Genomic DNA, 27,525 nt, shown 5'->3' on the forward strand with positions numbered 1-27,525 from the left:
CATGATGAAAGAGCTAACAGCACATTCACCCTGTTCTATCCTGGTCTATTGGCATGTATCATTTCTTTCTTCTCCAGCACAATGAAGCAACAGGGTACCATCTTGAAGGCAGAGGCAGTTTGTCACACAAAGCTTCTAAGGTCTTGATGGTTGACATCCCACACTATACCTAAGTCTGAAAACTGCGTCCTCTTATTTATGTTTCCCTGTGTGGTATGAGGCTACTAGAACACAAATGGATTGAGGCAAACACTGATTAAAATAACATCATTTCACTCCACCTTCAGGCCTCAGATGCTCACTCACATCCAAATATGTTCCTATATGAGAAATGTGTATATATGTGAAAAGATACATATGAGAATTCCCAGCAAATATTTTATAGATCAATTTTTCTCTACAACCATCTTTCTCCATTTATTGGTACCGCTTACATTTCTATTTTATTTGTATATTTATAAAATCTTACATATATATACGTATAAAGTTTACTAAATTTTGTTTTTCTTTTTCAAATAAGTCATGTTCTAAATCAGTGACTTTGTTCTGTAGGCAACCACGATTGTCTGGAATATTTTCAAGTGTCACATATGTAGAATAGAAATCTATTTAAAATATAAGGGGCATATAACAAATTCCAAATAAACATTGTTGAAAACTGTTATAATTATATCTGATATCTGTAAGTAACATTATAGGTTATTTATTTTGAAGAAGAATAAACTGAACATATATTTATAGAAGAGCCCAATTGTTATAAGTCTATTTTCTACAGTATATTTGATATTAATCTACTACACATGCATACATAAACATTAAAGCAGCATATATGTACATATGTCATATATGTGTATGCAAATGCATACTGACACTTACCTATGAAACAAACACTTACGGACAGACCAATAAGCTGGATAAACAGTTAACTAGGATCCATGATGTAGATCTAGGAGCGGTAAATGTAAGGATTTTGATTTACTGAAATGGCAGTCATTCATAGAATACATGAGGTCTATCTCGGATCTGAGAAAAATAGCTCTGTGAACATAGTGTCAGCCAATGTTCATGGAAAAAAACAAAATGACACTGAGGATACCAAGAAGCCAGCCAAAAGAGAGAAGAAATAGCTGTAAAAAGCAAATAGCTTAAAGAAATAAAAGTGACGCAGTTTTTTTTTAAATGTCCAAAATAATAGAACAATTTTGGCAAGAATATAATGCTATAGAATATCAATAAAGACAGAGAAAGTTTAAATAGAAGAATTCAGAAATTAAGATATATACAATCTTTATTGTTTAGGATGCTAAAAACTGATCAGTTTCTCTTGAACCAACCTACAATAAAATGACATCCATTTCACATAACACATAAATATCTTAGAGACCAAAAAAAACCAGAACAAAACAAAAACAAAAACAAAAACAAAAACAACTTGGTCAATATACAAACCAATAGGCTTCATTGTGACAATTTCATACACATATGATTATTTATTCATTTCTTCATTTAATTTTGAAACAGGGTCATGCTGGTTGGGAACTTGCTATGTAGCCGGGAATTACCTTAAACTTCTGGGATTACAAGTATGCCTCACCATGCTGTGTTAGGAATAAAACCCAGGGCTTTGTTGATGTTTGTTTTTGTTTTGTATGCAACATAAGCATTCTGTTGACTTTCCTTCCAGCCCCTATATCTTGCTCTTGCTCATCCCTACCCAACAGCACTCCTCTAGGCCCCCAGAACCTTTTGCTGATCTATGTATTTCCTCCAGGTTCTGTTTTCTGCTTTCCTGACATACATTCCAATAATATGCCAAAGAAAAGTAGGATCCAGATATGTTGTCATGTACAATGCATTGTAAAAACAAGTTAAACTCATTTCGGAATTCATCTTATAATTCAAATGAGGTGTTATTACTGTCCTTTGTAATTCCTTTCTGTGGTCTCAAAGGATTATAATATGACTTCTTTCAATACTGGTGGTGAATTTTTTCAATGACCTGATTCCTCATTCCTATTCAATGGCTCCTTGGAAATGATTTGCAATGTGCTGACAGAAGTTACAAGTTGCTTCCAAACCAAGGATAAACATTCCATTACCCAACTGTGTAACCAGCTACTTATGAATATATAGAAGCCAACAAATGCTGCCTTCCTGCTGGGATGCCTGACTTGACACTGACTTTTTAAATTTCACCTCTAGAGTTCAGATCTTATACTCCCTTGGCCTTCTGGATCATATTACTTATGAAGAGTTCCCAGTACCAGCAAGAGAAGAACTGGAAGTAGGATTGAGTGTCAGGTTCAAGAGTAACTTCATGTTATCAGTCTGGATTGGCAAGTTGGAACACAAGAAATAGAAGGCAGTCTGCAAAATCACATAGTGGAATAGCTGGAGAAGACAGGGGACCGCAGTGAGCTTTGTATATGAGAATTTTCTGTAGAAATCTATGTCAGTTGTATGGACAATTGCTGTATTTAAACAACTGGATAAATTACAAAATCCTTTTCCTTTGTATTTTAGGAATAATGGTCTTATTCTGATGTAGTGTTTTGCTTTTAAATAGATATACTTACAAATCAGGACAACTGTGTGACAATCTTTAAGACAATACAGATATCTTAGGAGGTTTCTTTTTTCCTAAAAGCGTGTCTGATCTCAAAGATCTCATTTAGTTAGAGATCAATTTAGATCAATCTCTAACTAACAAAATGCCTGCTAATACGTCTGATCACACAGTGGGCCTGTACTGCTCTCCTCACTCAGTATGATAAAGGGCAGTGAGTCCAAGTGCTAAGCGGAGTAGCTAGGCAGATGCCCAATGTTCTTTTTTTTCCTCCCCACAGATTGCCGAAGACAAGTGTGGTGATGAGACAAGCTAGAATGTACCTAGTTTCTAGGGTCAGCATATATATATATATATATATATACATACATACATACATACATACATACATACATACATACATACATACATATATATATATATATGTTTTTTAAACTATTTTTTCCGATACTCTAGATCCTTTTTAAAAATAGTTTATTCACTTTATATCTCCTCATCTCCTCACCCCCTCATCTCCATCCCACCCTTTCTGTCTGCACCCCCCCCCACACACACACATTCCATACCTCTCCCCTAGTCCACTGAAAGGGAGAGTTCTCCTCACCTACTATCCTATCAAGTCTCTTCAGGACTTCCTAGATCCTCTTCCTCTGTGGAATGGCAAGTTCATCCCCTCAGGGTGAAATGATAAAAAAGCCCTGGGAAGGAAGCTGTATGTTCCGCAGGAGCCCTTCTCAGATTGGTGGGAATGATCTCAGACTGGTGGATGATTCTCAGGGAATTGGATGTGGGTTTCCTCAGATGTTTGATCTTGGGGAACAAGTGAATTCCTCAGGAGCTCAGGAATCCTCCTTTCGCAGAGGGAAATCCTGAAGTCATCTGCTCCCACACTGGCTTTCTTGGTCTGAGGTTAGTAAGCCCAAGAACTGTGCGCAGACAATGTGCTTGCTGAGCGCAGATTTTTTAGAGAACCTATAAGCTCAGGGGTCCTGTTGGTCTCCTTGTTGAGAACAGTTGAGCCTTGGAGCAGTGTCAGAGGGATGAGGGGTGGGAATAAGGGGTGAGGTGGGAGGGTGGAGCCTGGCTGGGATGGTAAGAGTGGGCCCGGAATTTGGAACTAGGAGCTGCTGATACCCAAAAGGTATTCAACTTTGCCCAGGTTTGGAGCCTCATCTGCTGTACCAGAAAGTATCCACTTCATGGACAGACAGTGAGAGTGTGCACCCAAAGCCATAGCCGTAATGTGTTGGTACCAGAAGGGTATCCACAGATGGTGGGCTTGGGTCATTGGAATGAGACCTGCAGCAGAGCCGCGGAATTTCTCACGGTATTAACCAGGTAGGCTGAAGATGGACCCTTACATTTCCCGAGGGGTTCTCCTATCACCTGAGAAATCCAGAAATCCAGGTTTTTCACTCTGCTTTCACTACTTAGCTGCTGTTCAGATACCCTGCATGGTCTGCGCCACCATTTTGGATCTATCCTTAAACTATTTCTTTCTTTTCTTAACCCCGGCACAGAAGTATCCCAAAGCAACTCAGTATCCAAGCGGGTTCCCCAATAATAGAACCAGGGACCATCTCTGACATGAACTCATGGCCTGGCTCTAAGGGGGGAGCAGCCTTACCAGTCCACAAAGGAAGGCAAAGAAGCCAGTTCTGATGAGATCTGATAGACTATGGTCAGATGGAAGGGCCCCTATCAGTGCACTGGGGGAGGGGCATAGGAGAAGAAAATGGAGGGGGTGAGGTTGGGAGGAGATGGGGAAAGGAGCTATAGCTGGGATACAAAGTGAATAAACTGTAATTAACAAAATAAAAAACTAATTTATAAAAATTTTAAAAATATTTATTATTTATTACAATTCATTCAATTTGTATCCCAGCTATGGCCTCCTCCTCTTCTCCTCCTAATCCCTCCCTCCTTCTCCTTTATCCTCCTATGCCCCTCCCGTAGTCCACTGATAGGGGAGGTCCTCCTCCCCTTCCATCTGACCCTAGTCTATCAGGTCTCATCAGGACTGGCTGCATTGTCTTCCTCTGTGTCCTGGAAAGGCTGCATCCCCCAGGAGAAAGTGATCAGAGAGCCTGTCTCTGAGTTCATGCCAGAGACAGCCCCTGCTCCCCTTACTAGGGAACCCACTTGAAAACAAAATCTATGGGCTACATTTGGCAGGGGTTTTAGGTCCTCTCCATGCATGGTCCTTGGTTGGGATATCAGTCTCTGCAAGGACCTCAGGGCCCAGTTTTTTTGTTGGTTTGTTTGTTTTGTTTTGTTTTTGGCTCTGTTGGTATTCTTTGGGAGCTCCTATCCCCTCCAGGTCTTTCTTTCTTTCTTTTTTATTAATATTAGTTACAGTTTATTAACTTTGTATCCCAGTTATAGCCCACTTCCTCATTCCCTACCAATCCCACCCTCCCTCCCTCATCTCCTTCCTGCCCTTTTCCAAATCCACTGATAGGGGAGGACCTCCTTCCCTTTCATCTGACCCTGGTTTATCAGGTATCTTCAGGACTGGCTGCAAAGTTCTCCTCTGTGGCCTAGTAGGGCTGCTCCTCCTTTGGGGGGGATCAAAGAGCCTGCCATTGAGTTCATGTCAGAAATAGTCCCTGTTCCCCTTACTAGGGTACCCACTTGTACACTGAGCTACCATGAGCTACATCTGAGCAGAGGTTCTAGGTTATAACCATACATGGTCCTTGATTGGAGACAAAGTCTCATAAAAGACCCCTGTGCCCAGATATATTTGGTCCTTGTGGAGCTCCTGTTCTCTCCAAGTCATATTAACTCCCCCTTCTTTCTTATGATTCCCTGCACTCTGCCGAAGGTTTGGTTATGAGTCTTAGCATCTGCTTTGATACACTGTTAGGTAGAGTCTTTCAGAGGCAATGGAATACTACTCAGCAATTAAAAACAAGGAAATCATGAAATTTGCAAGCAAATGATGGGACTTTGAAAAAGATCATCCTTAGTGAAGTATCCCAAAAGCAGAAAGAGACACATGGTATATACTCACTTATATAGACCTATAAGATAGGATAAATATGCTGAAATCTATACACCTAAAGAAGATAAACAATAAAGAGGCCCCCGGGTAAGATGATCAATCCTCACTTAGAAAGACAAATGGGATGGACATTGAATGTAGGAGAAAACAGGTAACAGGACAGGAGCCTACCACAGAGGGCCTCTGAAAGACTCTTCCTAGCAGTGTATCAAAGCAGATACTAAGACTCATAACCTCCAGGTCTTTCTATCTCCCCCTTCTTTCATAAAATTCCATGCACTCTGCCTGAAGTTTGGCTATGAGTCTTAGGCTCTGCTTATATACCTCAATCAGTAGAGTTTTTTTTTTCACAGTCAATTATACATTTGTATTTAATTTTTTTTATTTAGTACAATTTATTCACTTTGTATCCCAGCTGTAGCCCATTACCTCACCTCTTCCCAGTCCTGCCCTCCCTCCCTCTTCTCCTCCCATGCTCCTTCCCCAGTCTACTGATAGGGGAGGTACTCCTCCCCTTTCATCTGACCCAGCCTATCAGGTCTCAACAGGACTGTCTGCTTTGTCTTCCTCTGTGGCCTGGTAAGGCTGCCCTTACCTGCCTCAGGGGGAGGTGATCAAAGAGCCAGCCACTGAGTTCATGTCAGAGACAGTCCCTGTTCCCTTACTAGAGAACCCACTGGAGACTGAGCTGCCATGGGCTTCATCTGTACAGGGGTCTAGTTTATCTCTTAGTTAGAGTATCAGTCTCAGAAAACACTCCTGGACCCAAATTTTTTGGTTCTGTTGCTATCCTTGTGGAGCTCCGTGGTAGGTTCCTGTCCTGTTCCCTGATTTCTCCAGCTTCAGATGTGTATCACATTTGCCCTTTTGAATGCAGATTGACCATCTTCCCTGGGGTCTTGTTGTTTAGCTTCCTTAGGACTATAGATTTTAGTATGTTTAGCCTATATTATATGTTTAATAACCACATATGAATCGGTATATACTTTTATTGCTGGTGGGAATGTAAACTTGTACAACCACTTTGGAAATCAATCTGGCACTTTCTCAGATAATTAGAATAGTGCTACCTCAAGATGCAGCTATACCACTCCTAGGCATATATCCAAAATATGCTCAAGTACACAATAAGGACATTTGCTCAACCATGTTTGTAGCAGCTTTATTCGTAATAGCCAGAATATGAAAACAACCTAGATGTCTCTCAGTGGAGGAATGGATACAGAAATTGTGGCACATTTACACAATGGAATACTACTCAGCTATATAAGGCAAGGAAATCATGAAATTTTCAGGCAAATGGTGGGAAGTAAAAAAGATCATCTTGAGAGGTAACCCAGAAGCAAAAAGATACAAATGGTATAAACTATTTGTTAATGTGCCATTTAATAAATATGTGAGTTTGTGAAGGCCACGGTTCTCTCTTATGAAGATTCATCTATGATATTCTACCTAAACAGAAATCATTGGCAATACATACAAAGCATACCTGTGTATTAAATGTATATATTTAAATACATTTATTTAAAATGTATGTTCCAAGCCAGATTTATCCTATGTAAGCTTACATAGGGCAGTTAAAGAAATGAAATACATATTTCTACTGTGTTAAATCTAGGATATGTAAGTGATTATACATTATAGAAGTTAGCATTACCTTAATTATCACAGTGTCAACTAGATTGTATCTAAATTTGTTCTACTATATTTTATTATAAATAACTATGGGTTTATTCATCTCAAGTTTTCAGATTTATAACATAAAGACATGACAAAAGTTGCTTTTTTCATTTTTATTCTTCTTTTTATAAACGAAAAAAAAACGTTTTATTATTTGACCAAAGAAAGCATACATTTGTGCCATGTCCCCTCTCATCTAGTGACTTATCTTCTACTTGAAACTACAATACTTCTAAGCAAATGATTCTATGATTTGGAAAGAGGAGTCTTACCATGTAACCAATTTAATAAACTCTCCAAGGATATCAAATTACTTAACCAGGCCCCAGCGACTAGTAATCCTATGAGAATCAGATAAACTAGACTATAATCAATGCTCCACAGTATTTCTGATCTGCCTGCACTTAGTGGTAATAATAATAAAATTGGGTATATTTATTTAATAACTAATATGCAGAAGGTACCCAAAATACTGTGAATTATCATTCATTTTATATACTACAAGTTGAAAACTTCCAAATATTTCAAACAAATCTACACTCTTGTGTAAAGAAAATGTATTTTTTTTTTAGAAGACTTAGAATATGGTAGTTGATAACGCGTAAATGAATTCAAACAGCTATGTCTTCTTTTGTTAATGTGGCATTCTTGATTGTGTTTTGGCTCCTGAAATAAAAACTCTTATATCCTAGGGAGCTTCAGCCCCTTCTAATATGGATTTTTCATGCTTCATCTCATCATGGTAGTTCTAGAAACTTACATATGTCACATTTATACTTCACAACCTCTTCTCATCCTGAGCAGGGCAGGTTCAGTACCATCACTGAAAATTCTTTTCCTCTTTGGAGTATGTTAAATCACCCCTGTCTTTCTTGCCTACCTTCTGTTTGTTAGAATTTTGTAATTATCTTTCATTTTATAAAATAACAGCTTATTTCATACCTTAGTAAGTGATATTCTCTCTGAAATACTATTTTCTCTGCTTATCTCATGTCTACCAGATAAAATGCATTCTAAAGTACATGGTTGCAATAGAATTTTTATGAATATTTAACCAATGCCCCCTTGTCCTGGCACTTTGTTATCATTTAATATTAATATATTCTCTTTATATTATATGCATATCAATAAGTGTTGAACACATATGTACTTTCTATTGATCTATATTTGTATACATTAAATTCTTTAATCTACACAACAAGCTTAAGAGTTAATTTATATAATTATTCTCATTTTAAAGACACTGAGACTTAAGTATAAATTGATTTACTAACATTATTTTGCTAATGAAGTCTGGAACATTCCAGGAAGGCTATTGCAAGCAGATTTCTGATGTTGGCTTGCTTTGTCTTCTGCTTATACATTTCACAGTGTCTAGAAATAATTTTGGTTGTCATAGCTATAGAATGACACTTATTTGTATAATGGAAAGATGAGAAACTGCTACTCAATATTCCACAATACATAGAATATTCCTTCTCTTTTGATACCATACTATCAGGTACCAATGTCACTAGTATTAATTATTTTAATTAAGTAATTTAACTAGTATTTTTAAATTCTTGGTCCAAAGAATAAAATGGAGTGGAAAACCTTGAAAATACCTAAGAGAAACAGGATAACAGTAGGGACAAAGTAGGGAAAGGGAAAAGGAGGAAATAATAAAAGTTTTACCCTTAAAAAAAGTATCACTTTGAGTATGTTAGCTCAGCGCATAGATAGCAATCCTGACATACCACTGGTCCCAGATAATTCCTTGCACTACATAGATGGAGTAGTGATGGCAACATTACAGGTTTATAATTGCAGACACTCCAGATGTGGCAGCTTGGGGGATCTGAACATCTCTGTTGGGAACTATCCTTCTGTTTCACTTAAGTATTAGAAGACATGACGACTAAATTACTTATGCTTTTTGGACTAGGCATAAGTTTAATTCAAATCCTTGGTGGCTTAATACAAGGTTTTCTTAATTATACACCATCTAGAAAGTTACAAATTGATTATGGGTAGTTACTAATGATATAACATTCCAAACTCTAAAACCCTGCTCAAAAATTAATGGCATATCTGTTGATTTCATGTTTCCATAAATAATATATTTAACAGTTACTTTTTTGATAAAAGAAAGATGGTTATTATACTGAAAAGAAACAACCTATTGGCAAACTGTCAACAAATTCATGAACAAAGTCAACAAAAAATTCAGTAAGAAGATAGGATTCTTAACATCATTTTGTAGTTTCAATAATGAGATGAAATATTTAATACCTTTGTATAACAGAAAACGAAGTGATAGGCAACAGTTTCAAACTGCCAATGATTACACAAGGACAATAAATCTATTGTGATGAGAAAAAAAGTCTTTATCCAATAGAGAAACTGTTCAAGTATAAGTCTCATTTCAACATTTTTATTCAAGTGCTACCACAAAGACAAAAACCAATTAAAGCATCCTTAACAGCTTAACTTGCAGAAGAGCTATAACTATGAAAAAGAATGATCATGTTTCTTTAAACACAAATAACAGAATGTGCAGGCACAGCCTACCTAGGGGACTGTAAGCTGACCCGCAGCTGCAGGGCAGGCCAGCTCTAGAAAGGCTGCCCTGTAAGCAAGCCAACAGGAGTGCTGACAGCCCAAGGCACTCAGGCAACCTCTGTGAGAGGAAACAGCTGGAAGCCAGAGCCAGGGATCTATTCAACTGACATCTGTTGCTCTATATCTATCTTGGGGCTACTTTTATTCATTACTATTTCTCATACAATCCAGTAGAGGCCATGTGTCAACTTAATTGTGTTCTCCTCATGGTTCTACATTCTTGGACATAGACAAGGACTTATTTACAATTTCTAGCAATGGTGATTTAATACAAATAAAAGATCCGACTTTCTACAAGAAAACCAAGGCTATCAGTAACCCTGCTTGGCCCATTTTGTATCATTAAATATCTTCATTATGGTATTTTTAGTTAATTAGTTAGTAATTACGATTTTACACAACTACACACTCTTATTTTGAACCTGTATTCCACCACAGTATATCACAGAAAAATTGGTTGGCATTTTTTTTTACCTTACTAAACCTTAGTTTCTGCATGTGCAAAATTAGGACAATAATAGTGTCTATATTATCTAGCTAGTGTGAGAACTAAATATGATAACCTATGAAGCACCTGGTTTACTACCTAGCATATTACAAGACTATATAATGCTAATTAGCTTCAGATACCCTCAGCTATGACTTATCTAAATATCATTACCATGTTAATTATGTCTAATTCTCACTTAAAAGGCTTCTCCTAGTCTACTTAATTAGTTCATTCTCCACTGATCTAATCCTGCTACTCTCTCCAAATATTGTCCTTTACTTTACTCACTGGACAGCCTACACAACTCTTTCATTAAAAATTGCTTTTCCCCTCTGTACCCAGTTCCTACTTGCTCACTAAATACCAACGACTTTGATTCTTCTTATTTATTTATTTTTTTTTGGCATGGTCCATTTACATAAGATTTCTTACAACCTTATAAATCCACAAAACAATTGCCCTCCTGATTGTGAGAATATAGTCATGATGGCTCACACATGTAATGTCAGTTCTCAGGATATGGAGGAAAGAAGATTGCCATGAGTCCCATACCAACCTGGCCTACACAATGGGTTATAGGTTGTCCTGGGCTACAAGTGAGATCTTACCTCAAAAACAATACTAAACAATAGGAAACAAGTGAAGATAGTATATTATGGTTTGAGGAGAAGGGAATATAATATACATATATATATAATATACATATATATATGTGATTGATGGATAGATGTATTTATGTATGTATATATATGTATGTACTAAAGCTTAAACTAACCAGAGTGTCTCATCATAAATAATGGATTTGATTGCCTTTTGTTTTAAGTATTGCTTTAAGTCCTTTGTAAACACAGGAAAAAGAAGTAATTTCCCCCATGGCTATCCTTAGGAATCACTGAAGAGGAACAACAGATTACCATTAGCATAAAACAAAGCACTAACTCTTTCAAGATCTTCAGATCTTCTCAGAAGGATCTAAGTTCTCCTTATTTTTACTTCCATCATGCTTGCTTATAAGCATTTTTTGACATTTGGAATGAGTTGTAAAGAGTTAGTGGTAAACCTAGAAAACATACAGAAATAATTTTGTGGGGAAGAGTAGAAAGTATAGGGAACAAAAGTTTTCTTTCTGAAATTTAAATTCAAGAATCTCAAGCAAAGCTTCCAAATCTACAGTTGTATCTTGCTTCTTGTTTCAGGAAAATCTCAGAGTGGAAAAACAAATGCATATGAGGAGAGAGGTTATAAAATTCAGATTACATAAGAAATGAGAAGAAGATACATTAAAGGAAAACGTAAGCCTTTGACATTTTTATGGAACATTTTCAAACTGTACGTGGTATGCAGTCAAAACCTAATGTGTGTGTGTGTGTGCGTGCATGTGTGTGTACATCAAAATATGAAGCAAAAATCAAATATATTTATTAAGGAAAGAGAGGCCATGAACTTGAAAGAGGGCATAGCACACACATAGGACAGATTGGAGGGAGGGAAAAAAGAGGAAAAATAATGCAATTAGGTTAATTTTAAAACCTCAAATCATGTATTATTATTATTTACAATGCTAATGTTATTTGCTTAAAGATAGAACTAAGTAGTGTGGAGAATGCAAGACACCTAGGAAAGACATCCAGGAAAGAGTAACAAATGACAACAGGAGGCAGGCTAGAACTCCTGAATAAAGAAATTTTGAGGCAAGAGAAAGATCCTCTTGAATGTTTGCCTAAGCTGCATAGAAGGTGGGTTCATGGGTGATGGTGAAGAGACACAAAGAGAAAAAGAATCTGAAGTAATTGTAATACTATTACAAAATAAATACCCAAGGGTAAGCATATGTAGACAGAGACAAATTCAAAATGCGAAATAAAATCTCCAACTTCTTGCAAAGCATAGACTGCAAAACAGCAAAGTGAACCATCAGACAATGGCATCAGGGTTCAAGTTTGGATGACTGGATCAACAGTATCTATTTTAATGCAAAATGAGGACAGAGAATGCTGGACTGAAGACATTTCTGACATGGTCAGAGATATGTTCTTTCAAACCAGATTATAAAACTTCTTAGTTCAATGAATAGCTGCATACTCCACATAAATGTGTTTTTAATGACAGCCATTTATTGTGGTTACTATCCAGGATTTGCTTCTCTTAGAAATGGAACCCATAATTTTTAGATGGGCACATAGCTGCTTAGAATAAACACTGCATTTTTCAGTTTCTCCCACAGCTAGGTAAGGCTGTGGAACTATAAGTAGGCCAATGGGCTATGATAAAACCTTAATGAAATGGGCTATGTATTTTTACTAGAGTGGAACTCTTATAATCCACTTAGGACAGAGAGTTGGAGGCTGGTATTGGAGGGTGATAGGCAAAATGGAGAGGTTGCCGTTCTCTGGCAATGTTCTGATCTCACCACACATCTCCAGCTTTCTCCACCATGTTTCCTGTTGCCCAGTACTAGTGTGGTATTGAGTTTTCCTGCCACATTCAACCAAGCCTAACTCTGCTTAATATAACTACCTTGATCATTCCTGCTATTTTCCTTGGTTCTTCAATTTAAAATATTGTAAACATATTTCTTTATGATGCATAGAAATATTTCAGTATGCTGCCAAAGCATTCTCCATATTTCTTTGAAAATTCATTTTTAATCTGTTAAGCTGTTAATAGCAAAATGATTCCTACAAGCATATTTATTCCCACAACTTTTCATGCCATTGACTTTAATTGAAATATCAGATTGTGGGGCTGGTGAGATGGCTCAGCAGTTAAGAGCACCAGCTGCTCTTCCAAAGGATCCAGGTTCAATTCCTAGCATCCACATGACAGTTCACAACAGTCTGTAATTCCGGTGCCAGGGGATCTGACACCCTCACACAGACATACATGGAGGAATAATACCAATGTACATAAAATAAAAAAATAAAATAAAATATCAGATACTTGATTAACACTTGTGATCTACTCAAATTCTATTGAAAAGAGTTACAGTGGCCATGTCTGAAATTAAGGTCCTTTAGCAAAGTAGAAGTTTGAGGGAACACATGAGGTGACAGTCATGTTCCACAGAGAAAATTTCTACCTATCTACACATTTATTTATAATCTATGTATCTATCTCTCTACCTATTTATTATATACCTATCATATGCCTACCTATTATCAATCATTTAGCTATCATCTAATTTTCTTTTGAATCCAGAAAAGTAACTGGGTGAGCATAAAATATAATAGAGTTGTGTGGTATTCACTTTAAGATATTTCCATAAAGTTAAAAAAATTCTACTTTATTAATACCTTATACTTCTCTAAAGTTATTCTGACTTTTTCATCTTGCATGTTGGAATAATAATGTTATATGTTATGTATATAATTAAACACAGATTGACAAATATAGACACTGTAGCTATTTTTACAGACAAGACACACACATACACACACTAAAGTAAATGAGTTAGGTGGTATCTAAAGGTTTTATGAAGAAAGCTAGAGCTGGACCATGTTTAAAAACCTGAACAGGAGAAGATAGACTAAATAGACACTTAGGTAAAAGGGCTAGCTTCTGTTGCATTTATTGACTTAGTTCGTGTATATAAACCATCCTCAATTGCTTTTTATTAATTTGTGTATAAGTAAGTAATGTACCATTATTTCTTAGCAAGTCAGAGATGAGATGGTGAACTTGGAAATCTTTAGAAAGTCCAATGCCATGTTTAATACTTCACTGAAAGTGATACGTATGAAGGTTTTGACTAGTGGTTCTCAATCTTCCTAATGCTGTGACCCTTTAATACCGTTCTTCACGTTTGGTGACCCCTGACCATAAGATTATTTTCGATGCTTACTTCATAATTGTAATTTTGCTACTGTTATGAATCATAATATAAATCTCTGTGTTTTCCCATGGTCTTAGGTGATCCCTGTGGAAGGGTCATTCGATCCCCTGAAGTGCCACCACCCACAGGTTGAGAACCAATGGTTTAGATGGATTCCCAGCAAAGGGCCTCAGCTGCAGGGCTGTGCTAACACTCTGCCTCAGGAGCAAACGATTGAAGAAGGCTCAGCAATCAAGAGCTCACAAAATATCAGAAAGTGAATGGCTGAAAAGTGATATCAGCAATAAGAAAAACAGCAGGGTTTCATTTTGCAAACAGAAATCCAGACAAATTTGCAGTAAGAGGGACAGCGCTTCATTTTTCTTCACGTTACAATAAATTAAGCAGCAAGCACACAAACCCTCAAAGAATGACATTTCTAGAGAAGTAGTGGCATAGGCATGGGGTTTTACAAAGAGATCTCCTTTTACAGGTAATATATATGAAAGCAGGCTCCCTTTTTCTTAGCTCTGTGCTTAGTTATGAGTGTCAATGAAAGCAATATTTGGAATGACTATATTAACAAGTAATTAACCACTCCATCAATAAGAATGCTGGTTATTGTGTATGCATAATCAGAGTTCTGTTCATGACTTTTGCAACTACAGGATAAAATACAGCTTGCAAGGTAAATGCATGGGCTCTCATTATTCTACTTCTACTTATACCAGCATTCTGTTAAGAGTCACCATCTCACAAAGTTATAGTGCACCTGAAAATAAATTTTTCTTTGAGCTTCTAAGTTTGCATGACCTTCTGCTACTAACCTTGCTGTCTTCGCTCTCCTTGGCTGTTCCCTCCAGGGCTTTCTTCTCTCCAAACTCACAGGTTGATTTTAATGTGAGCTGACAAGAAAGCATTGAGCACTCCGGTGTAGCAAATTCCAAAGGTCTTGAAGAACAGTGCCGTGATACACCAATGCCAAGATTCGGTATCGGAAGAGCAGTGTGAACAGGCTTTGACCCAACAGCTGGCTGTCTCAGTTTTGAAGCAACCCCAAGGACAGGCATGGCTTCTATAAAAGTACCTTCTTGTTGCCAAAGAAAATGCTCCTAACCTCAGTCTGGTAGACTCCAGCTTTAGTATTTCCAGAAAAGAGGACAGACACACACACACACACACACACACACACAGAGAGAGAGAGAGAGAGAGAGAGAGAGAGAGAGAGAGGGAGTCTTTATGCAAAACTAGCAGTCATCTAGACTTTAAAAAAGAAAGAAAAACAGACAATAACTTTCAAGCTAACTTTCAAGAAGAGAAAAACTTTTCTCACATTCTCATTCTTTCTCTCTCTCCTGTTCAATAACTTAGTGTCTGCAAAATAAATTTTACAAAGCCCTTTCTTTAAGATTCTAGAGTTCCTACTTTTGTCTTCTTCTCACTGCAGCAGCCTGAGTTTGATCTTTGAGAAGAGAGAGGTCCAGGTGGGGGTGGGGGGAGGAGGGAAGAGAGGAAAATCCCTTCAGTTTAATTGTCAAAGAAGCCAAAAGACCACAATGGTGGAAGGCTAGGAGTTCTTCCTGAATTCAGAAATAACCATCCTGCATTCTCTTTCTAAAGCGGAAAAAAAAAAAAAAAAAAAAAAAAAAAAAAAAAAAAAAAAAAAAAAAAGAGCAGGTCAATGTCCAAAACAAACAGCTGTTGGAAGAACTTTTAGCCCGGAAACAATTTCAGCAATGAAGCTGTTTGTCTAATTTCCAGCTATTTTTCACTCTTGACAGCCAGGAGTCATGGTGTTCATTCTGCTTCATCCCATGAAATCAGGCTAAACTGGAGTAACAGGACAGCCAGCTAAAGCAGCTGAAGCCTTCAGCAGACCTTGCCTGCTTATGTTACAAACTGCAGTAAACACAGGAAGCCAGGCATTAGATGCATGATTTCTAAATACAATTATGGCATTCCCATTCCCAGGACATCAGTGTCCCACACAACAGTTAAGGGGCTAAGCATGTCAGGCATTAGTGTAAGTAACCTCTGGAATCACATGAAACACATCACATACTTATTGTCTATACTTTGTAAAATAAATGTGGCAGAGTAGCAACTAAAATACCAAGATTAACATGAAAGAAGCCAGTGTGCAGAATACTGGATAATCTTTCCTACCTGGAGCACATGGGACAAAAACAAATCAAAACTGGAGAGGTCTGCCTTCTGTTAATGTCCTATGAGGGGCTCTTGCTTCCTTTTACTAGATCACTCTTTTCTTGAGATTCTTTCTTAATAAGCCATCTGTATTTCTATATGTAATAGTACCCTGGGACACAAGAGCCTGGAATCAGGAAACTTCTGAACCCAGTTCATTCTCAATTCTTTAATTCTTATTATTATTATTATCACAATTTATTCACTTGGTATCCCAGCTGTAGCCCAAGGACATCTCCACAACCATGTTTGTAGCAGCTTTATTTGTAATAGCCAGAACCTGGAAACAACCCAGATGCCCCTCAGTTGAGGAATGGATACAGAAATTATGGTACATCTACACAATGGAATATTACTCAGCAATAAAAAACAAGGAAATCATGAAATTTGCAGGCAAATGGTGGAAACGAGAAAAGATCATCCTGAGTGAGGTATCCCAGAAACAGAAAGACACACAGGGTATATACTCACTCATAAGTGGATATTAGACATATAATATAGGATAAACATACTAAAATCTGTACACCTAAGAAAGCTAATCAAGAAGTGGGACTCTGGCTATGATGATCATTCCCTACTCAGAAAGGCAAAGAGGATGGGCATCAGGAGAGGTTAGGGAACAGGACAGGAGCCTAACACAGAGGGCCTCTGAAAGGCTTTACCCTGCAGGGTATCGAGGCAGATGCTGAGACTCATAGCCAAACTTTGGGCAGAGCACAGGGAATCTTATGAAAGAAGTGGGAGATAATAAGACCTGGAGAAGACAGGAGCTCCACAGGACAGCAGCAGATCCAAAATGTCTGGGCACATTTCTGAGACTGATACTCCAACCAAGGACCACTCATGGAGATGGCCTGGAATCCCAGCACAGAGGTAGCTCATGGCAGTTCAGTGGCCAAGTGGGTTCCATAATAATGGGTACAGGGACTGTCTCTGACATAAACTGATTGGCCTGCTCTTTGTTCACCCCCTCCTGAGGGGAAAGTAGCCTTACCAGGCCACAGAGGAAGACAATGCAGCCACTCCTGATGAAACCTGATAGATTAGGATCAGAGGGAAGGGGAGGAGGACCTCCCTTATCAGTGGACTGGGGGAGGGGCATGGGTAAGGAAGAGGGAGGGAGGGTGAGATTCAGAGGGGAGGAGGGAGGTACAGGGGGGATACAAAGTAAATAAACTGTAATTAAAAAAAAAATAGCTTTTCAAACTTTAGCCACCTGGAAGTTTTGCATTTCTAAAATGATTCCAAATCTATTGATACAATTATAAAATCGACAATTTGTAAAATTTCTCTATTATAATCATATCAGATTCCATTTTGTTAAATATATGCAATGAGTAGTGCTAAGAAAACATGAATTATACAGGAATTATTGTCCTAAATTCAATACAGGAAACTGCCCATTGGTTAGTAGAAGAGCATGTGTGAATTACATCATTGAGAATTTAGTAGTAGTTTCTACCAATAAGACAAACTTTATTTTGTATCTTTCATAAATTTATTGAAGAATTCCTTTTTTTTGCGGTTAAATTGGTAGACAATTTCATACATGTATATTATACATTCTCTTTGGTCACACTCCCCAGTTCCTTTCCCCCTCTCACCACCTTCAAGCCCTCTCCTTTTCCTACAAGTTATCACATTCATGTCTTCATGGAGGTTTGTTTTCTTTGGGGGAGGGGCTGGTTGATTTTTTTCCCAGCTGAGTTTAATCAGGCCATTGGGGGTTAACAGATATTGAAAGCAATAACTTTTCCTCTCCTAGAATCTACCAGCATTTCATAGTTGAACAGTAAGAGATAAGGCTTCCTTGGTCTCTTCTCAATCCATATCTAACTTTCGAGGCATCCCTCTTATACAGACCCAGTATAGGCGACTGCAGCTACTGAGTTCATGACTGCAATGTCTGTATTACGTGTAGAAGATAGCACTTTGCAGCCATTTTCTCTCTCTCTCTCTCTCTCTCTCTCTCTCTCTCTCTCGGCATTTATATTCTTTCTGCCCATTCTTCACAGAGTTCCCTTGGCCTTTCAACAGTGGTATCAATGGATTGCTTCGTCAGGATGCCTCAACTATCTCTTATTAGTATTTTGTCAGACATAAGTTTCTGTATTCATTACTATTAAAGAGAAAAAGTCTTTAACTAAGACAGAGAGTAGCATTTATCTATAGATATAAACATTTAGTACATTTAGAAGGCAATTTTATAATATCTCAATTTAGCCACAAAAATAAAATTAGAAAGTTTGCATTTAGGTCCTATGATCTCACCAACCTTAGATTTTTGACTGAGGTTACAATCCCAGGCATGAATTTCCTCCTGTGTAAGACCCGGAATTCAATCAGAGAGCTGTAGTTATCCCCATGGCAGTCTTACCACTACAGCACAGGTGGACATATCTTGCCTGATAAGCTGATATTCTACTTGTAGAACTGACATCTGAGCAAGGCCTTTGATGACCTTTTTCTCTACATAGCAACCTTGGGAACTAAGAAACTTAGTCTGTATGGAGGAAGTGTCTAGCTTATTTTCAGCTTCATTCTTCTGTATCTTGCAATGAAGATTTGTGATGTTATCTTAGCAATAGGGTCTAGTTCTGACAGGCAAGAACCTGTATTGTTTTGAGGCCTCTGGGGTCTCCCTAACCAAAAATGGAGGTACCCTGCATGTTGCATTGGGATTTTTTTTATCTAGGAATCTGTTGCATCTAGGAGAAGCACTCTCTAGCCATAGAGGGTATCTCCCTTTAAAGTTGATTTTTTTTTTAATTACAATTTGATTACTATACAAAGTGCTACCTTTCCATATGGCTTTTTAAAACACCATCCTTCATTTGCCTACTCTATTTACAATGACTAGACAATGGAATCAACCCACCTGTCCATCAACTGATAAAAGGATATTAAAATGTGGTATATCTACACAGTCAAATTTTATTCAGTTGTAAAGAAATAAAATTATAAAAATTTCAGATAAATAGAAGTGGAAAAAGTAATTGAGTTAAAACAGGGCTAGGGAGCCTAGAAACACATGTTCTCTCTTCTCTCTCACATGTGAATAATCCTAGCTACAAATATTTGATTTTGCGTGGAATACCTATGGAAGCCAGATACCTGGAAAGGGGTCATTGGTACATACTTGAAGGGAAAAGGGGCACTAGACTACAGATGATATGATAGAGGGGAATACTGGGGTTAGGGAAAGAGTGAATGAATTGATGAGAGAGGGTTAACACTTAAGAATGTTTAAAGATAGATTTCATTCTTAATATTTTTACTTTTTTAGAAAATTGATATTCTATTTATCAAATAGAATCAAAATTGAAATTACAAAGAGTTTCAAGAAAAATAATTGCATATTTAATATAAACATGAACTTGAATGTTGTCAAGTAGCATAATCATGATTGTGCTTTGATTACACTAAATGTTTATCTATACTTAATTAATAATATCCTTAATTGAAGGCTTAATGTAATATACAATCTTGTTTTGCAATTAGCCTATTTATTAACTTTCTACAAAATAATATTTTTGCCTACTCTTTCTAGTATCATAAATTATTATTTTTAATGGAGAAATAGTTTACATGTGAAAGAGCCAATAGGTTAAATAAGACATGTATCTTCTTGCTGATGAATCATGGAAGAAATTTGAACACAAGTCAGAGTTCTTGAACAATTTTTTAAAAAGTACATCAGTTCAGTTAGCTTTGTAACATGGGAAAATAAGAAACTCTCACTATTTGTGATCGAGAAATGAAACAATCTCTTGGAGAAAGTACTTTATAATTTACAGAACACCTAACAAATTGTAAAATCTGGAAACTAATATGTTCATGTTCTCACCATGGTATTAAGGTGATATATAAAAGAAATGTTCCTTTTATAATCCTCACATTGAAAACAAGACAGCCCATCTAAACTAAAAAAACTCAAAAAAATGTCTAGAAATATCACTCAAAATATTTGCAATTTTCAGAGCAGATCACCATCAAAAGTACTACTGGTACCTTGGAAGATAATTTGGACCACCCAAAGATGCAGCTCAGTGTAGAACTATTTAAAAAATAATTGAGTAGAAAAGCTGGCAGGACTTTAATTACAAATGGTGGGGGACCCAGCAGAAAGGCAAACTCTGAGCCAATGATCTTGCCTTTGAAATATGAAAAGAGAGTCACAACTGTATAAAAGCTGAAGAGGAGAGAGACTCACACACAAGGACTTCGATTTGTGGTTCTTAGTCTTGTTTATAATATTCTTAAATTTAACCCCAAATTTTGTCAAGTACAAAGCATTCAAGATTAGAGCTTTGATTTTCCTACCAAAGATTTTTCTCTGATTATTCTGCTTCTCTTTACCTAGAATAAATAATTGGAATTATAGGAGTGTCCTTATGTGGCCTCACAGTGCTATGTAATGTTTTCATTAAGCCTTCATAATCAACATATTTATCAATAAACAATTATTTAAGTGGCATTTAAAAATATTTTGGAGTTTAGAATACACTGGCACTTTAGGAATGATCAAAAGGGAAAATAAGGGCTTAGATTTATAAAAAATATATATATTGCTTTTTGCTTTAAAAGGTCTTTGATGTCTTTCTGCCTCTGGGTTACCTCATTCAAAATGATCTTTCCTAGTTCCCACCATTTGCCTGCAGATTTCATGATTTCCTTGTTTTTAATAGCTGAGTAATATTCCATTGTGTAAATGTACAATTTCTTTATCAATTCCTCTAGTTTGTTCCTAGATTCTGGCTATTACAAATAGAGCTTCTATGAACATGGTTGAGCAAATGTCCTTGTTGTTCAGTTGAGCATATTTTGGATTTATGCCTAGGAGTGGTATAGCTGGATCTTGAGGTAGCACTATTCCCAATTTTCTGAGAAAGCACCAGATTAATTTCCAAAGTGGTTGTACCAGTTTACATTCCCACCAGCAATGGAGGAGGGCTCCCTTTTCTACACATCCTCTCCAGCATGTGTTGTCACTTGAGTTTTGATCTTAGCCATTTTGATGGGTATAAGTTGAAATCTCATATAAGTCATATAATTATAGGATAAACATACTAAAATCTATACTCCTAAAGAAGCTAAACAACAAAGAAGACCCTAGGGAAGATGCTCAATCCTCATTCAGAAAGACAAATGTGATAGATATTGGAAGCCAGGAGAAGACAGGCAATAGGGCAGGAACCTACCACAGTTGGCCTCTGAAATACTCTACTGATCGAGGTTTCAAAGCAGAGGTTGAGACTCATAGCCAAACTTTGGGCAGAAGCAGGAGATAGAAAGACGTGGAGGGGACAGGAATTCCAAAAGGAAACCAACAGAGCCAATAAAACTAAGCCCTGGGGGCCCTGCAGAGACTGATACCCTAACCAAGGACTATATATGGAGAGGACCTAAAACCCCTGCCAAATGTAGCCCATAGACTCAGTTTCCAAGTGGGTTCCCTAGTAAGGGGAACAAGGCTGTCTCTGGCATGAACTCAGAGACAGGCTCTCTGATCACCTTCTCCTGTGAGATGCAGCCTTTCCAGGACACAGAGGAAGACAATGCAGCCAGTCCTTATGAGACCTGATAGGCTGGGGTCAAAAAGAAGGGGAGGAGGACCTCCACTATCAGTGGACTAGGGGAGGGGCATAGGAGGAGAAGTAGGAGAGAGGGTGGGATTGGGAGGAGATGAGGGAGGGAGACACAGCCAGGATAGACATTGAATAAATTGTAATAAATTATAATAATAAAAAATTAAAAAGTCTTTGATGTACTAGGCAATCATATTTCATTTTGACTAAAATACAAAGTTGAAGAGTATAATCACTGTCAACCAACTCTATTGAACAGCATCTACTGACAAGAACCAATCAAACAAAATAACTTTTAGAAAATCTAGTATGTGTCTGAACCTGCCAACTCATTTCAACCTAAAGAACATCATTACTATGAGAACTAGAGGAAAGTTAAAAAAAATAAAACTAAAATCCAGTTGTGTTGTACATACATATAACCTCATCACTTCAGAGATAAAAAAGAAGGATGAATTGACTGTCAATCTCAGCTCCACAAAACTGAAAGGCTAGTCTGGGCCACATAAGACCTTGTCTTCAAATACCCAAAATTATAACCATGGTCAAGAAGTTAATAAACTAAGGTCATAGTTACTCAGAGGATACACTGTAAAATTCAAAAGTTTTCTCCAACTCATTCAACAAACCACCACCTGGAAGGAATGTTTGCTAAGAATTTGTTCGACTTAAACCAAACCTACAAATAAGAGTCATAATGATGGCAAAAAGTTCTAACTACATTTAAATAAATCGATTTTCTTTATACCTTAGAATGTAAGATCTGTACTTTGCAGGACTTATCATTTGATAGTTGAGAAGATGTGTACTTAATTTGAACCTTGCATGACCAGGTCCTTTTATTATTTATTATCTTTACTTTAGACATCTTCCATAAACCTTAAAAAATAATTGTTTTATTCAGGTGTCTTACAAATTGTTTGACTAATTAAGTTAGCTTATCTTCAGATTTGATAAGGACATTAAATTGGGAAAAAGATATAATAAGTGCATAGTTGAGAATATTCTCTAGTGGCTTTTAACACTGAAAGCACACTGGTCTATCTTAAAATAACTGTTGCCAGATTAGCCACTGGACCATTGTTGTCCAGAGATATCTGAGAAGAAATGGAACACAGACTGGTACTAATCTCATGGTGTATCTGAGGACAGAGTAATCCAAGATATGACTAAGTAGTAGTTTTTGAAGCAAGGATAATGAAGGTTCACGGAGTAGTTAAAACAGAGAGAGAATCAACAGGGACAAAAGATGCAATAAAAAAGTGGTTAATTACTTTTTACAGATGGTTACAATGCCTGGGAGAACTGGAAACTGTCTGCGTCTTCTCTATGGCACCCATATGCTATGCTACTGATGTTGATAATGACTGAATAAAATCCACAAAATTCAGAAGGCCTCTCAACTAGAAACTGTAATGAAAAGCAAATGCACTAAGGTTTGGAAGCACGCTGTATATGGATATTCTCAGGGAGATGTGTCTTCCTCCTGCCAAGTCAAAATATATACATATGGTACTGAGTCGACTATTCAAACAAAATCTCTTAGATAATTTGGCTGATAATTCCAGTGCTCCAATAACACAGAAGACATATATATATATATATGATATATATATATGATATGTATATCTATATATCATATTAATAGGAAAACTAGTATCTTTGAAGAAGTATAGTTAAAAGAAGATTCTGTTGATAAATATATGTATATATACATACATATCTATCTGTACATACATACACACAAACACAAATACACAGTTCTAAAAGTGAAGAAATACACCTTGGACAATGCTAAAACAATTTGGACTTGAGAAATGAGGTCATGCATATTTAAATGTAAAATCAAATGCTCACTATTTTATAAAGGAATCCTTTTTGATGCTATTCCATTGTTAATTAGTTTATTTTTAGTTACTATGTTCACCAAACTAGACAAAAACAAATAACCTACTAATGTGGCATATATTATAACTCATTTTAAATGTCAAAAGAATTATGTACAATTTAAATACAAATATAAATCTTTTAATCTAATATGTATGCCAATTACTAAAAAAGTCCAAATATCAAATATTTTAACTTTACTGGTATATTTTTATTAATGTATTTAAAATATCAACAAATAAATCATCAAATAAAGAAAAAACTAAGGGGAATATATTTAATTTTATAGTTTATTAACGCTACTTAATTTAAATTATAAAGCTTTCATTTCCTTTGAATTGCTATTGTTTATTGTCATGAAGAAGAAATATTTGCTGCCACTTTTGTCTGGGTGTAATATTTGGAATATTTATATCAGAGTTATTTTAAAGCTAACCTCAGACATAAAGGAAAGTTATTATGAGAAAAATGGTACTACAATCTTATAAACTTCCTAGTGATATTATAATAATTCCCAGAACTATCTATACAGCCACTAATTTTCTCTGCTAACCTTTCAACAGCAACCAGAAGCTTGAAAGCAGTCAATTCAAATCTCACTGACACTTTTTTAGACACAAAATATATTGTTGATTATTTTAGGAAAGGGGAGCACAATTCAAACCCCCAAAAAGTGGGGTCAAGTGCATTAGATGTGCTGACATGGACTAAGCTAAAAACTCTGAGCAGTGTTTGGGACACATGCCACTTGTGAAACTGTAACATATCACGTGTCATCACAGAAATGCAGAAAGAAGCAATTAAGCTCTTCCTTAACATTTTAAAATTTTCATGAATTAAACTAGGTTTAACTTAAGTATATCTTATTTCCTTTATTATAAATAAAATAAAATCACTCAAGTATATTTCTGAACTTTACTAAATATGTTTGTTCTGCTAAATAAACATGATGAAATACTATGCTAAACTTCAGAAATAAGATGTCTTTTAAAATTTTTCTGATGGAGACAAATGGATACTAATCTGGATCCATTTACTCTGCTCTCCAAAGAGAGGTAATAAAATGAACATGGGGTATTAGTATAATGTTCTTTTGGAATGTGTACAATTTACTCCTGTTCATTCAAATGCTGATTTCTCTACCCCACTATCAGGTTTCAATCCAGACTTTGTATTGTGATGCTTATTTTAAGTATCACCTCTCTCAAGTTTGTGTAAACATGCCACCATTTGTTCTCTGTATTGTCAATTAAAAAACCAGTCAATGTTGAGCAATGAGAGAATTGGGTGGGGTATCCTGGTCCAGGAAAAAGAGAGAGGAAGCAGGAGAGAGGCAAGAATCCACAGGAGAGAATCCAGAGAAGTCTTGCAACCATAAAGAAGGATGAACCAAACCTAAGATATGACTAAAAGCAAGTATAATGGGTGAAATCTGAATGGTACGAAATAATGTGGGCTTGGAGGTTTAGGATGAAATAACCATTGCCCAGGATTGTGCTCTAGGTTAATTCAATAAATCCCAGTCTCAGTGTGGTGATTTTGGTATACAACTCTTTAGCTATTAACTAAAAGATAAAGCTATAAAAATATTAATATTCAACAACAATGGGGTCACTGAGACTAAAAGATGTAAGCAAATGCATGTTCAGTTCCTGGGCAGACAAAGCCAACTTTCCACACTCTGTGACAGTAAACAAGCAAACACAGCAACAAAAAGCAAAACAAAACAAAAACATCTTTGAGCAATCATAAATGGAAAGTTTCACAATTCTAAAGTGATGGGGTGGTCTCTTGTCTCATAAAGCTAGTTTCCCTGTGTTTTATTACATATTAAAACTGCTCATTAGAGAATATATAATTTTCCACAAGACAGTTAAAAACGCTTGAAATCACTCAACACTACCAAAGTTTGTTTCCATAATTCTTTGAGGAAAAATGTTATATCTAATGTTCATATTCCTGATTCTCATGAAAGGAGACATGTGATGATTTCCTAACAACAGCACTACGGAGGGTCAGTTTGTGATTTAAGCAATCGTGGTGTTTCTTTTACAAACTTGGGTTAAAGGTCAAACATCAAAGCTTTCAGGCCAGGTAGTTATTTATTTTAAGATTCCCAGATAGAACTCATCAAGACTGTGTAGCTTCCAATGTTTTTTTTCTGTTAAGTTTCATGTGTGAAATGCATGGAGTGATTTATACAGGTAAGCAGCATATATATGACTCATTGTAATGTAGAAATAAATATGAATAATTTAAATCCAAATATAAACCTTTTAATATAAGATGCATGCTTACTACTAAAAAATGCCCATATATCAAATATTTTAACATTAGCACTGGGAGTTTTTATTTAATGGCATCTGAAATGTACAATGAATAAATTATCATATATAAAAAAATTAGGGGGTATGTTTAATTTTATAATTAATTAATACAATATTGTTTAAATTATAAAGCTTTCCTTTCCTTTAAATTTTTATTGTTATACTCATCATGAAGAAATCTTTGCTGCCATTTGTTTTCTGGCTGTGGTATTTGGGATGAGAAGGCAGGTAGATCAATAGTAGTGCAATATCAACCTGGGCTACAGGTTAAGACTTGTTATTAAAAAAAAAAACAAAAAACAATAGGGGCTGCAGAGATGGCTCAGTGGTTAAGAGCACTGACTGCTCTTCCAGAGGACCTGAGTTCAATTCCCAGCACCCACATGGCAGCTCACAACTGTCTGTAACTCCAAGATCTGACACCCTCACACAGACACACATGCTGGCTAAATACCAGTGCACATAAAATTAAAAAAAAAAAAAACTTAAAAAAAAAAAACAATAAAAACATTCAAACAACACGGCAGCCAACAGAGGCCAAATCTTAATCCTCCTCTCTTCCTTTGTCTCCTCACAAACTAGTTTCCAATTTATTGGCTTTTTGGCTAATCTCAAAAGTCTATCTCAGTCCCCTGAGGATAACAGCAGATCCAAAAACTGCCAGCATCTCTGTTTGTGATATCGAGAAACTATATAAAGATACTCCTGGACAACAGAGGGATTTTTAGGAATACATTCACCTAGACGAACTCCCCTCCGTGTTAAAATGAGATACATGTAGGGACTAGTGTTGTTTTTCTGTTTTGTTTTGTTTTTCCCCTTCAAGAGCTTGCATCTATCACTGAGTTTTAAGATCTATCTTGTGAAGTAAATGTAACTGCCTTGGTACACACACACACACACACACACACACACACACACAATATTCAGAGTAGCATGACATAAAAATGATCATCAAGCTACAGTCTCTACTTCCTTGTACATCTGGCTCTTTCAAAGGATAGGAGAGATATCTCTCCTAGAGAGATATTCCTTTGAGGTTAATAATTTCCTTTATGTTGAAGACAGAAGTATAACATGATCTTGAAAGAATCACTACAAATGCTTTACAAAGCATCTTAATCAGCAAGCAGTACTCCCAAGGAAACTTTGATGAATAAAAAGGAAACAGAACAAAACAAAACAAGACAACAACAACAACAAAACAACAGGAAGATTTATACTAAGTAAACTCAGCAGTTTTTCTTCTTGGATTTTACTGTCAAGCATTTGATTTAGGATTAAGGGCCCAGAAGAATTTACCCCTAATATGGAATACACACACACACACACACACACACACACACACACACACACACACACA

At 36.5% G+C, this 27,525-nt stretch overlaps 1 protein-coding gene across 2 annotated transcripts in view; it reads right to left on the bottom strand.

Annotated features, from left to right (window-relative positions):
* Nav3 (neuron navigator 3) overlaps positions 1-15,225 on the bottom strand; it is a 329,995-nt gene extending 314,770 nt beyond the window's left edge. For both annotated transcript variants that reach the window (XM_055626040.1, XM_055626039.1), the window contains exon 1: positions 14,983-15,225. In XM_055626040.1, the coding sequence (XP_055482015.1) occupies positions 14,983-15,225 (243 nt within the window). The remainder of the gene's footprint in view (positions 1-14,982) is intronic.
* Positions 15,226-27,525: the final 12,300 nt, after the last annotated feature.

Source organism: Psammomys obesus, unplaced genomic scaffold (genome assembly GCF_907164565.1).
Source record: "Psammomys obesus unplaced genomic scaffold, mPsaObe1.curated_primary_1811, whole genome shotgun sequence".
NCBI classification, from domain to species: Eukaryota; Metazoa; Chordata; class Mammalia; order Rodentia; family Muridae; genus Psammomys; species Psammomys obesus.